Source organism: Melanaphis sacchari, unplaced genomic scaffold (assembly GCF_002803265.2).
Source record: "Melanaphis sacchari strain LSU unplaced genomic scaffold, SCAv2.0 Contig65_pilon_pilon, whole genome shotgun sequence".
Taxonomy (NCBI): domain Eukaryota; kingdom Metazoa; phylum Arthropoda; class Insecta; order Hemiptera; family Aphididae; genus Melanaphis; species Melanaphis sacchari.
Window position 1 is genome coordinate 1,638,901 of NW_020271469.1, and position 13,968 is coordinate 1,652,868.

General features: G+C 23.9%; 1 protein-coding gene across 2 annotated transcripts; it reads left to right on the forward strand.

Annotated features, from left to right (window-relative positions):
* Positions 1–697: 697 nt before the first annotated feature.
* On the forward strand, positions 698–13,968 carry LOC112600512 (tubulin polyglutamylase TTLL4-like). Of its 2 annotated transcripts, XM_025347753.1 has the most exons (19): positions 698–1,658; positions 3,644–4,043; positions 4,208–4,428; positions 4,500–4,939; positions 5,014–5,048; positions 5,122–5,232; positions 5,331–5,435; positions 5,505–5,615; positions 5,842–6,110; positions 6,189–6,396; positions 6,456–6,582; positions 6,682–6,901; positions 6,961–7,086; positions 7,182–7,310; positions 7,372–7,457; positions 7,568–7,689; positions 7,763–7,839; positions 12,245–12,342; positions 13,663–13,804. In XM_025347753.1, the coding sequence occupies exons 2-19, from the start codon at positions 3,689–3,691 to the stop codon at positions 13,802–13,804; spliced, it is 2,982 nt and encodes a 993-aa protein (XP_025203538.1). In that variant the 5' UTR covers positions 698–1,658; positions 3,644–3,688. The 2 variants fall into 2 exon arrangements, with proteins under 2 accessions (XP_025203538.1, XP_025203539.1); XM_025347754.1 differs by lacking the exon at positions 698–1,658 and having other exon boundaries at positions 3,689–4,043; positions 13,663–13,968.

Sequence of the window (13,968 nt, forward strand, 5' to 3'; positions counted from 1 at the left end):
ATCATACTGAGATTTGTAAACTTTGCCGGGTTTGAACGTTTCTGTATAAATAAGCTTAATAACTATTATCATTGATTATGTATTATTAAAAATAAACGAATAGTATTAGTATTTATAATTTTATGACTAAATTGTTTACATAAACCAATATATTGATCGTATCTTCCGACTGCACTAATGCAGTGCAGTGCAGTACAGGCAATTAATTTATTATCTTCCTAAAAAATATGAGAGGAAATTAAGGTGAAGTATTAAAACAGTTTTAATATTAAATATATATTTATCAATAAACGGCAGCGCGTATATAAATATTGATCGTAATGTATTGCGGTATGAATGTTGACCACAAATACATAAAGATAATATTTTAATGTAAAATAAATAACAACATGTTTAAAATGTCCAATTAGGAGTAGGAACATGATGGAGGCATTAAAAACAAAAACTTTAAACTGAATGTGAATGTAAATGTGGATAGGAAATAATGAATATTGAATACTGCATTAGGCCGATTTATGAACTCTGAGCCCAAGATTAAAACTCAGAACTCTGTACCGTGCGCCCACGCTATCGTATCTATGTTCATACCGATAACCTCACGAAAATATGATATTTTTTGCGCGTTTAGCGCAGCCTGCTGTCTTATATGGTACTATGTAATATGTATATGTATAACACGTTTGGATACTGGATAGTGATAATAATAATAGCAATAATAATAATAATAATGGATGAATAAAAAATATCCTTGCCATCGCCTGTCGGCGAACCACCCCATCACGAACAATCTCATAAAGTTTGTAGTCGTAATTTGTAAGTTCGTAACAGCGCGTTTCATGAATACGACGATCCTGGACAATTGTATATTGAACATATTTTGAACACTAATATTTAATTATTATTTAAATAATAATTTATTACTAATGAGTAATAATCAATTGCTAGTTGTTGACACTTTAATGAAAAAATAACACAAGAAATTATTAAAACTCCCGTCTCCCGCAACAGCATTTCATCAGTGTTTTTTTCAACGAATTGTTTACCACCCGGTAACAAATATCATTGTCGAGCGGTGAGCGCAGCACAGTTCGTCTTCAAGTCCGCTAGTCGGCAGTTGTTACAACTCGTGCTGCTCACCACCCCACAGGCCACAAAACATCGTTCGAGGGCGCCTCACTGTCAGTGTTCGGCTACTGGCCAGTGTGCGTCGCTTGCGGTTCGCACGTGAGCGAACGACGCCAACGATTATTTTTTTAGTCTTTTCTCGAGGCTGTGAATAGGAGGGAGTTGCCGAATACGTTTTGCGTTTATTATTTTATAAGATTGTTAAAGATTAATTATTACGATTACCTCGGGAAATTGCCAACTAATCACTCATTACGGTTTATTAGTACATTCGAACTAATTTGCCATTTTTTACTGCGTTTGAATCGATTGTTGACCACCGTTTGAAATGTCTCCTGTTTGGCGGGCAACAGACTCGTCGTGATCATAATTAATAAAATAACTACACAGTCTTAAATAACTCCTGCGTGCAGCTACAACTCGTGTTCATCGCCGAAGTTATAGACGTCAACAATCGCACTCGTTGAAGTCGTCTTCATCAAAACATAGTTAATATTATTACATATATACCTATTACTGTAATCGTATTCATGGTGAGTTTTTATCATAAATTTTCATTCGTCAATTTCCATTACATTTTTATTTTTTAGTTTTTACTGTTTTATTATTATTTGTGTATACCTAATTGTATTCAATGTATACTTAGTTAAATTAAAATTAATTTTTGTATGTGAGTAGTGTATTTAAATAAATATGTACTTTGCACATCATTCTCACTTGCATAACTTTTCATTGATACTTTTACACTTAGCAAAAATATAGTTAACTAAAATAATAGAGCATTAGAATATTTTAAATATTTTAATCGATTAAATAATAATGAATACCTATTAAATCAAAAAAATTAATTTGTTTAATATAAATTTTAATTTCTAAAATGTGGGGCTCAGATTATTAGAACCTTACGATGCATAGTAAATATGGGTTTGGAATATTACAGTTCTACTCATTTAAGAGCAATATAAAGATCTATTTAAAAAATATACTTATAAAACTTAAATATTGATAAATTAATATTTTAAACTAATACAATTGATATTTTTTTATAATTTAGAATAGTATGTATTTTTTATTAAATATTATTTGTGCTCACAATTATAAAATAATGAATTAAAAATATTTTTTAAAGTCGATTTTTTAATTAAAAAAAAAAAATTAATTTAAACATTATATTTTTGCAATAATTAAGTTTTAAAGATTAGAAGTCTTTTATGATTATTTATTTTAATTTATATATAAAGTTTCCTACTTTTTAATAGAATTCAAAAACTTTTTTTAAACTATTTTAAAATGATTTTAATGAATGTACAGTTGACACCACTCTCGATAATTTAAACTTTCGGTAATTTAAAGTAAATGTTCGTTCTCTTAAAAATCTCGGGGTTATTCAAATACTAAAAACAATTTATTTAAGTACTCGGCAATTTGAAATTGAATTTTTGAGAAAACTGGTCACTAAAAAGTGACAATTCAAAGTTTTATCCGTTTAATTTAAAGTATATTCACTAAGTGTATTTCATAAAATCTTTTTGTCGATAATTTACTATACAATCATATAGAAATTTAGCTTATTATTTTTGATATCTGTAGAATTATTATCTTAAGTATTTTATTTCTTAATTGTCTGTTAATAATAATAATAATAATTTAATTTACATTTTAAAAACAATAAATAACTATAATACTGATTAATTTGCTGAAATATAATAATTATGTATGTACAATAATAGAAAAAAAAAAATGTTTTTCCAAAACTTGCTAATTTTGGTCCAAAATTTCACCTTATCTAGTAGAAAAAGATTCTTTAAAAACATTTTAACAATTTTTAGAGGCCTTTGTGAATTAAACCAAAATTGTTTTTTATCTTAATATATTTTTAATAAATGTGGTCATCCTATACTAATACTATGTCCAAACCCTTTTAAAGAAGTACTATTTATATAGAATTAAATTATTAATGAAAATTAAATTTATAAACCTATTGACTGTTAGTACTATTATAAGAATCTTAATAGTTTGAATACATATTTATCTATTATTTTAAGATCTCTCAATTTTTAAACCTCTATTTATTTTGAACGCAGTGGTTCCTGCATTATTTTAGTCATTTTAGATATGGCGATTAAATTAAATTTATAATATTTCTTATTTGTATTTTATTTAAATGTATATGTATATGTTTTTTATAAATAGGGGTTGATACATTTACTTTATATTTATTTTATAGAATTTCAGAGGTTAAATTTTTTTTAAATAATTTGAACTATAGCTTTTTTTAATGTCATTCTATAAATGATAGAATACTTGTATATGTCAGAGTATCTTAACATTATGCCAAGTATACTATACATATTCCACTATCTAACTACTGACCTCATTTATCTTAAATATATTTTAATTTCTCTCCTCTTTTAGTCTGTATAATATTTTCAAATAAATGTATTTATGTTTTATTGTATGCAATTATATCATAATTTGATATATGGTTTAATTTTATAACAAATTATTATTTTTACAGGCAAATTTCAAAGTTATTTTGTAATAATATACCAGACAAAAGAAAATGAACAATAAATCATACTCAATACTAACTAAAAACATGGTCAATGATCCTGAACATGATGAAACTGTACCAGAAAATTGTTTTTGTCCCGTGTGCAATGTACATATGAATAGAGTTAAGAGATCTCGACCACTTGATACTCATCAAGAACATAATGCATTTTCACCAGATGGGATTAAAGAACGATGGTGTCCTGTGGATCGGTTTCAAACTCTTCGTACAAATTTACATCAAACAATGGATCATAGTTCAGAAAGACTGCTAAAATTAAATCCCTATCCAATTTTAGATACTGATCCTATATTAGATAATTTGAACTATTCTAATGGGTTATCCAAATCTCCTCATTCATTGGGTATGTAAGATAAATTAATTTTTTATTAGTTTATAAAAAAATTCATTTTTTAAAATTTCTTATTTTATATTATTTGTTAATAATCTGCAAATAGAAGATTAAGATTTTCAAAATAAATAAATAGACATTACTTACATAATAAAATATCAATTTTTTTTTTTAAGGAAACAAAAAGAAAGATTATACAACACAATCTATGTATGAAGTAGAACAAAATAATAGACACAATGATGTTTTTCAATATCATAATAATTCAAGGCAATGGGAAGAAAATGAGAACTGTGTAGATCAAGAGGAATTCAAAAATGTTGATCAATTTAATTATACATCAGTTAAAAAGTATGATATGCACATGAGACAACCTCCTATTCATCGCCAACGCAAAGTAAGTTTATAGTACTTAAAAATAATTTTTCTATTTATCTGTGTTTTAAATTATTTATAATTATACTTTAGATATTACCAACGGTTCCTCCTAAGCCTCTTATTTCCACAAATTGTATGAATAAGATAGATTGCTCATCTTCAACCATCAATGGTCATTTGAATAATACAAATCCAAAGAATAAAGATCTTATGGACATTCCAAATCAGAAAACGCTTGTCAATCATGTACGAATAGCTACACTTATGCCTGTAGTATCAAAAGAAACGTATAAATCAATCAAACATATTAAAGATACACCTAAGGTAAAAGAATCAAAAGAATCATTGATAATTACTAAAGAAGACGAACAAATTCATGAACAAGCAAGTTCAATACCAGAATTAATACTTAGTAGTGATATCTATGAAAAATCAAAATCAAAATTCTCTGATAAAAATTGTAAAATATTAAGTCCTAAAACTAGATGGCAAACTGATTGTATAAATAACACATCTTTGTTTCCTGTTAAGTAAGAATTAAATTATCTATTAATGATATGAAGTATTTTATTATTAAGCTAATTTTTAAATTATTTTATTTCAGTTCATTAAAAACACACGTGGACTTAACCTATGAAAGTAAATATTAAATAAGACTTTTCATAATACTTAATATTTGTTTTTATTAATTTTTGTACTGTTTCTATAATAGACGCTCAATCAAGCTTAGAATCTCCAATAGTGCAACCTTTTAACAAAAGTATAGAACAAGATTTTATGATAAGTGAATCAAATAAATTAGACTTTGATCATTTGTTTTCAGGTATTATGTGTTTAAAATAAAATTTTAATGAAAAAAATATAAAAATGGATAGTATACCTGTAAAATAATGATAATTTGCAATACAAAAAAAATTACAGGTACTCAAAAACAAAAAGATAATTTTGAATATCATTCAGCCTTAAGACCTAGCTTATTTTCTAATATGCCACCATACATAAGATTTTCTTCTCATGATATTAAAGGTACCAATGTTTTTTATTTATTACTTAGATTAAAATTATTAACTACAATTTTTAATAATTTTATTTCAGGCGAATCATTTCCGTTATCTTTACAAAAGTTATTAAAGTGGAAACTAAGTTCTATAACTCCAATTGTTGTACGTCGAACTATTCAAAATAGTGGTTTTAAACTCGTTAGAAGTAAGCATAGCATAATTTTTAAGTACATGTCATAATCTATCTAATAAAAATGGTATTCCTTTGTATAATTATTGTGGTGTTACACCTGCTATTTTTTTTTGTTTAAGTGTTGCATATCTCTTTAATTAATTAGTGTTCTTACCTTAAATCTATTGATAGCTGCTTATTTTTTTCTTTTTTTTTTGTAATTATAAGACACTAATAATTATTAATATTTCTTTTCCAGAATCTAATGATTGGGTTGGAACTTGGGGTAAACATATGAAATCATTATGTTTCAAAACACTTCGGGAACAACAAAAACTTAACCATTTTCCGGGTACTTTTCAAATTGGTCGCAAAGATAGATTATGGAAAAACTTACATAGATTAATGTTAAAATATGGTAAAGAACATTTTGGTTTTATACCCACATCATATATATTACCTCAAGAAGCTAGAATTTTACGACAAGTTTGGGAGAAAAATGATGAAGATAAATGGATTGTTAAACCGGTATTATATTTATAATTGTACAAAAAAAAAATAAATAATGATAAAACTAATATCTTAATTTCTTTTTTTTACTTATAGCCAGCATCTGCTAGAGGAACTGGAATTCGTGTTATATCAAAATGGAGTCAAATACCAAAAAAGGTACCTTTAGTTGTACAAAGGTATATAGATAATCCATATTTAATAAATGACACCAAATTTGACTTAAGACTCTATATACTCGTCACTTCAATCAATCCACTTCGTATATATCTTTATGATAATGGGCTTGTACGATTTGCTTCAGGTATAATAATTTTTATTTTTTTAATTGAAACTTTCACTTATTTATTTGTATTATTTCAGTTAAGTATTCATCTGATCTTAACACTCTATGTGATAGATATATGCATTTGACTAATTATAGTATTAACAGACTTAGTAGTCAGTATACTCAAAATGAAGATGCTGATGCATGTCAAGGTCATAAATGGTTAGTATATTGTATTAAGTGTATTTATTTTAGATATTTTAAAATTTGGATTTGTGTTTGAAATAATGTAATTATTATTAATTAATTATAATAATCTAGGACATTGCGATCATTATGGTCATACATGGAGAAAGAACGCAAGATTGATGTTAAAAAATTGTGGGAGAGTTTAGAAGATCTGGTTGTAAAAACAGTCATTAGTGGTGAATCACCCATGAGTCAAATGTGTCGTTCAAATTTAAGCAATAGGTATAACGCATATGAATTATTTGGAATAGATGTTTTGTTCGATGAACACCTTAAGCCTTGGATATTAGAGGTAATTTAAGTTAGTCTTTGTAATAAAGAATTATTAATTAATTTTATTTACAATATTAGGTTAATATATCTCCTTCATTACATTCATCTTCTCCGCTTGATTTGGCTGTCAAAGGGCCATTAGTCAAAGACCTAATGAATATGGTTGGTTATCATATCCCTAATAAAATGTCTTCTAGTACACATGTGAGTTATAATAGCTTAGACATAATATAAATTTAATTTAATTTCTATAATTAACCTTCAATAAATATTTTTACTAAATTAAAATGTTTGTGTAGAATACATTACTTAAGATGTTAGGAGTAAACTCTCCACTATGTTATGACAAGAGATTATATACATTCAATTTATCTGCTAAAGAAAAAGAAAAACAAGAATATTATACAAATGTTGAATCCAGAGTAGAAGTACTAAATTATTAATTATAATTAAAATCATCAACATGCTATAAATTTTCATTTTTTTTAGTATATCAATAGTATATTAGATGATCTATTACCGGATGATATTCGACATCTTATTATTTATGAAGATGAACTGACACAAATTGGCTCGTATGTACTTTGTTAATATATATTAATATGATAAAATGTATTATTTTTTATAAATTTACAACTATATATGCAAATCAAAAACATTCTAATAAGATTTTTTATAATTTTAGATTTCAAAAAGTATTTCCAACTACTTCATCTTTTAAATATCACCAATATTTTGATGGTCCTAGATATTATAATATGCTTTTTGATGCATGGGAATTTAAATATAGTAATAACAGAGAAGAAGGTAAGTACTATTTTTAAAATCTTGTATATATTCATTTTTTTTTAAAATGTAATGATAATATTTTATGTTTAAGGTATTGCTGTGCTTGAAAAGTTGTGTCAGTTAAAAATTCACCTGGAAGTGCCAGAAATTGATGAAGAACAATCAAAAGTAACACATTAAATTTTTAAAATATCAATATAAGTATTTATATGAGAAAAATAATTAAACATTTTAATGAGACGTACAAATCATTTTAAAAGTTAATATATAATTGTTTTTAAATTTAAAAAAAAAAATAAAAAACTTTCAGTTCACTTGCCTATAAACTAATGACTCAACAAGTCTTCTAATTTATTACTACTTTTAAATTCAATACAGATTAATTAAACATACTAATTAATGTTGTGTTAATTTAAAGTATGAATATATATTTGTAGTTTTAATTTCATAAAGTCATACTAAGTTTAAGTAAAATGATAAGCATTATGTTCATAAAACTGTTTACCACAAGAAAAAATGTTAGAAAATAAAAATTAGCTAATTATATTAATACTATACATGAATACAATTATAATATATTATATTGATTACATAAGAGCAGTTAAATTATGATTTATGTGACTAATAGCAAAAGGTATGTGTTTCTATAAATTATAAAACTTAATGTAATAATCAAATTACTTTCTATAATCTAGCTGTTTAGTTTTAGACACTTCTTTAAAATATTGATTTTAAATATTTAATTTTTCTTTAAGAATCAGTGTTCTATTAATAATGTTTTGTCCCTTAAAAAATTATTTAACTAATTAATATAATTTATATTATTAAAACCATTTGACTATTATTTAACTTTTTTACTGAAACTTATATTGTAGTATTATTCTAACTAATAAATCTAAAATATAAAAACCCTAAATGTAAGAAAGTAGGATATTAATAATTAAACAGTAAAGAACAAATTTGCTTCTATAAATTCAGATCAGTATTTAAAAAAGAGATGCAAACATAGCCTTTCTTCTTTACTACTCAGAGTAATCATAAAGGGATAAAATCAACTATTTTTCTCACCAAATTGCTTTCTTATGTTATCTGAAAATGAACTTTTAATATAACTTATACAACTATATTATTGTAATGTTTAATGGCGATCATTATGTGGTGCAATTATGAAGTCACTAACCAAAATGAATATAAACATTTTGCCATTTGATTAGAAACAAAACCAACTACTACCAATACATTAATTGAGATAATTAACTTTAATTTTAATTAGACGTGAGAATTTTATCCAAAAATCAATCAGATAGATTTTAATTTATGGTGATTTATATTGGTATTTAGTATCAGTATTGTGATATTATTTTGAGTAAAGAAAAAACTAAAGAAGTCACACAGTGTAATTTAAACTAAACTTAATCATTCAGTAGATTGTATTGAATGTGGTAAATTTAAATCGAACGATAAATCACTGTGAATAAAAAAAACTATACAGAAAAGAGATCTTATTTTAGCTTCTATTTCTAAGAATATTTTACAATTCATACTACTTTTTTAAGTATGTTTAGAATATAGTTTTCTATTTATGGTACAACAGTTGGTTACCAGACATATAATGTACTGTTTTTAATTTAAAATGTAATTACCCAATGGGTCATAGGTCAGTATGAATGAGTTCATAGTATTAATAAGTTAACATTTTTTCAAAATTTAATTTCATGTAGAAAATAATGATATACATAGTGTTAAAAAGGGTTAAGGCTCTTTGATTAATATTTTTGAATTGTAACAAAATTACTTAAATCGTTATTATTAAATATTTTGATTTTGTCAAAGTTTGAACTATCAATGCCTATTAAAATATTGGGCATATGTAATTAGAATATTTTTAAATTGCTGTAATATTAACTACATTTTTTTTTTTTTATGAAATTTCAAACATTTTATTTCATTTTAAAATATTCTTACAATTAATAAAATATAAATATACCTTCAAATTAAATAATTTTGAAAAAAATTACCAATTTTATTAAAGCCTTTAAATATTTTTGAGAATGGAGTTATTATATTATAATTATTTTCAATATACTTCAACATTTTACTATGAAATATTTTTTGATAAATATTAGTTTATTATTAATTAAATTCCTTTACCACTTGTAATAATACAAGTTAAATAATTAATTAATTAATTCTTTATGCTTTTAATAATTATTAAGGAGCCAATTATGTGGTGCTTCAGAAACGCATATTTCGCCTATAAAAATATTAAATTTTGTAAGTGGGTGGTATTTTTATTTGGAGTTTTCTTAGCATGTGAATTTAAGTGTTTTAATCACTGTGAGTAATTATAAACCTACTAGTATAGCCTATAAATGAAAATTAGAAAAAATGGTTACTGTTGCATTCCGTTTTAAGTTTTTCCATATTTAATTAGTTTTACTATACTTTATTGAAATAGATATTATTTGTTATGGGTCAATGTTTTAAGTGTTGAGGATTACAGTAATCATGGTATAATCCAGATATTTAGACTCCTTTAGAAGAATAAATAATATTAATAATAATGTATAAATCATTATTTATAAAAAATGTCTAGTATCTGATGTTATTGTTAATATAAATGCATTACTATTATTAGTTTAATATAATATGATTTTTGTGGTAATTTATATTTAAGAACAAAATATCTACTTAAAAAATAAAACTTTAAGGTACTATAATACAATAGTTATTTATTATTATTGTTTTATTGCAAAAAAAAAAAACATTGTTTTTAGCTTTTGATGACAGTTGATAAATAATATTTGTGTGACAAATTAGATCTAAATTAGGTAAAATAAAATATTACAATTTTAATCTTTGGTTTTACCATGTAGAAATAAGTAGTATTCTTATTAAATATTTTTAATATTTTATAAATTCAGGCTATTTGTAGTTATAATCCAAACTTTCTAAGTATTATTTTAAGTACATGTTTATAATGTGTATCAATTATTATATAATTTAGTTATAACAATGTGTTTAAATGCTGTAATTATTTTTAATGTTTTATTAATTAAAGTTATATTTATGAATGAATTATTATAAATCTTAATTAAAAAAAAATCTTTTATGGTTATTTTTATAATTAATTATATTAAGACAAGATCAAAGAGCAAATAAACTTCAGTGATAATGATAATTTTTATTTTTCCAATTATTTCAATTGTTAGTAGTATGATATATATAGCATTTTATGTGTTCAAAATATAAAACATTGCGACTTTTGAGTTAAAATTATTGTCAGATTCTAAAACCATTCATAAATATAATTTTAGTTGTATTAGTTTAGTTATTAGGTTAGTTGATTTTAGTGGTATAGGTTGTTTTATTGATGTTTAAGAGGATGTTACCATTGCATGTCATGTCTCTGTCATACAAATAACAACATAGCAAATTTATGTTCTGTTGAATCAATTTTGTGTTCTAATGGTAAATTGACTTATTATTAAGGTTAAAAGTACGATTGTCAGCAATAAAATGTTGGTTTTTTTTTTCGATTTTTTTGATTAAAAGATATAAATATTATAATTATTATGAGTTAAAAATGTTCATATTTAGCTTAACAATCAAATTTTTATATAAATCTACGCTTTAGCTTAAATAATATTCGTTTCTACCTTTAACTTTGATAATACATTTATCAATTCATTCTAATATTAAAGTTAATGACACATTTGGTTTTACTGAATGCAAATTTGTTATGTTTTAGGTATGTCAGTATGACAAAAACAACATATGCTGGGGTAGCATCCTCTTAAGGGGTATTGGATAAACATGTCTTTACAATCAAATACAAATATTTAATAATTATTTTCAATATCACAATAATTAACTTGATTGAGTATGAGCAGATTAATGGATCACTTAACTCTAATAATACACATTAAGTATCAGATAATGTGATAACAAAATAAATAACATTGGATATAATTATTTGTTTTTTTAATTGTTTGTGTTATTACAACACATTTTTACAGAATGCCATATATATTTGTTCACTTGAGATGACTAATTGTATTTTGAACTTTTCTATTTTTATTAACAAAAAATATATCAAAATATTAAACTATACAAAATTAATGCATAATTAAACCATGTAAATGTTTTGTAAAATTGTTTTTATAATATTTACTTACTTTTTAAATTTATAAATTAAACAAATTAACAAGAACTAACTAATATTTGAAAATATTATATGATATACATTTTTCACTTTCAACAAATAATTGATTATATGTACTTTACACTTTTTTTAAATTTAAAAAATAAATATTTATTTTAATTTTTCATTTATTTCATAAATAAAAACAAAACAGCTCATTACTCAAAAGTTACTACATTTTTTAAATTGTGAAATATATTTTAGATGCATTAAATGTTTTTTTTAGTAAACAATGATCAATGATTTTGAATTTAATTTACTTACAAATTTTATTAAGTTTATCATGCCATTACCCTTTATGTATTCATTATTTTAGTTAATATTTTATTTAAATATTAGTTTTTTATATATTCTATTTTTATTTATTAGACTTGCGACATCCACCAAAATACACAAATGGAAGTTGAAAATATGTTTGAGAAATCAGGCAATGATAAATTAACTGACCATCATCAAGCGGTCATCAGGTAATCTTATAACTGATCATGTACACTTAATTACATTTTTGTTTTATTTTGGTTTTTATAAATATTATGTTCACAAATATAATTAATACCATCCAATTTTATTTAATCATTTATTTTTATTGCTTATTTTATTTACATTTATTTTTTGTGTTCATATTTCGACTTTTGTGGAATTCTAGACTTTCTATAAATTGTTATTATTACATTGGAGTCTGAAATTATCACTAATTAACGTGTGAATAAAATGCCTATTTGAAAATGTATTTTGTTTGCTGGTTACCTAACAATTAAAATTGTTTTTATGTAGATTTCAGTAATGAAAATACTAATTTAAGAGTAAATATTATTTTTTAAATTTTCATCTGTGTATTGTTAAATATTTTATGGCTGTCTCCCAATATGCGGTCTACCTCAGAAAATATGGTCTACCAGAATGGACATGCTTGTTATTATTTGGTTTTACTTGGTTAAATATTATGATATTGTAGTATCCAGTTTAGAGATCAGCATGGATAGGCATGTGTGGTATAAATAAAAATATAAATAAATATAAAATAATAATATGTAATAATAATGATATGGTAAGACCTGTCGCTAATGAAGCTACGGGAAACCATCTATACTCAAATATAATATAATAATAATTTATATAAATTAGTAAAATACAAATAAAAAAAATAATACCATGTACCTAGTAATAATATAATATCGACAATTTATATAATATTACTATATTGTGATTTTACAAAAATTAAAAACAAAAAAATTTTACATGCAATATAGGTAATATAAAATAAGTATAATTATTATTTATTATTCATTATCCATAAAGCATAATTTCATAACTCTTAGAAAATTTTTCAGTCAAATTTAAAACAAAAAAAGTTGTTTCACTACAAACGACATTAAACTGACTAACATGTTATTATTTGTTACATGATAAAATATATAGACCGCATACTATACTCATATTTATAGTTAGGTAGTATGCAAAACAGAGGTAGACCACATATTGGGAGACAGCCTATTTTATGTTATCTCTAAATGAGAAATATATCCTACCTTAATAATAACAGCTATTACACTACTGTTTTTTGAATTTATCTATTATAACATATCATTTTCTAATGTACATAATATAAAAAAATATATAATTTGTATTTACTACTTAATGGCATGCTACTTCTTTTTATTAATTTATTTTTTTTATTACAAGAGCATGATTGCGGGTTTTTTTTTTATTTTGTGTACTGTGTGTTTTTGATATACTGGTGTAGTGTTTAGGACACTAACCTATATATTTTTATATTTGTCTATCAGTCATTTTTCAATGTCTGCTGCTGAACGTCGCCATATGGTATATACATCTATAACAATGTCTGATGAAGGAGATTGGATTAGTGATGATTTTCCGTTTGATGATGATTCTACATCAGCTACCAGTCATCCAATGGTTTCCTGATATATAACCATGTTAATGAACACAAAGCATGCAATAACATCAAACCGATTGCGTTTGTATGGTTTTGTTCATGGATTTTGGACTTGGCTAAAAACACATATTAATTAATTTTTTAGTTTAATTTAACTAAAAATAATAAATTGTGATAATTTGAATATATTCCT

Coding starts and splice junctions, on each gene's coding strand:
- LOC112600512 (XM_025347753.1), top strand. CDS start 3,689: ATGAACAATAAATCATACTCAATACTAACTAAAAACATGGTCAATGAT. Junction 5,233..5,330: donor CTTTGATCATTTGTTTTCAG/GTATTATGTGTT, acceptor AAAAAATTACAG/GTACTCAAAAACAAAAAGAT. Junction 6,397..6,455: donor GCTTGTACGATTTGCTTCAG/GTATAATAATTT, acceptor GTATTATTTCAG/TTAAGTATTCATCTGATCTT.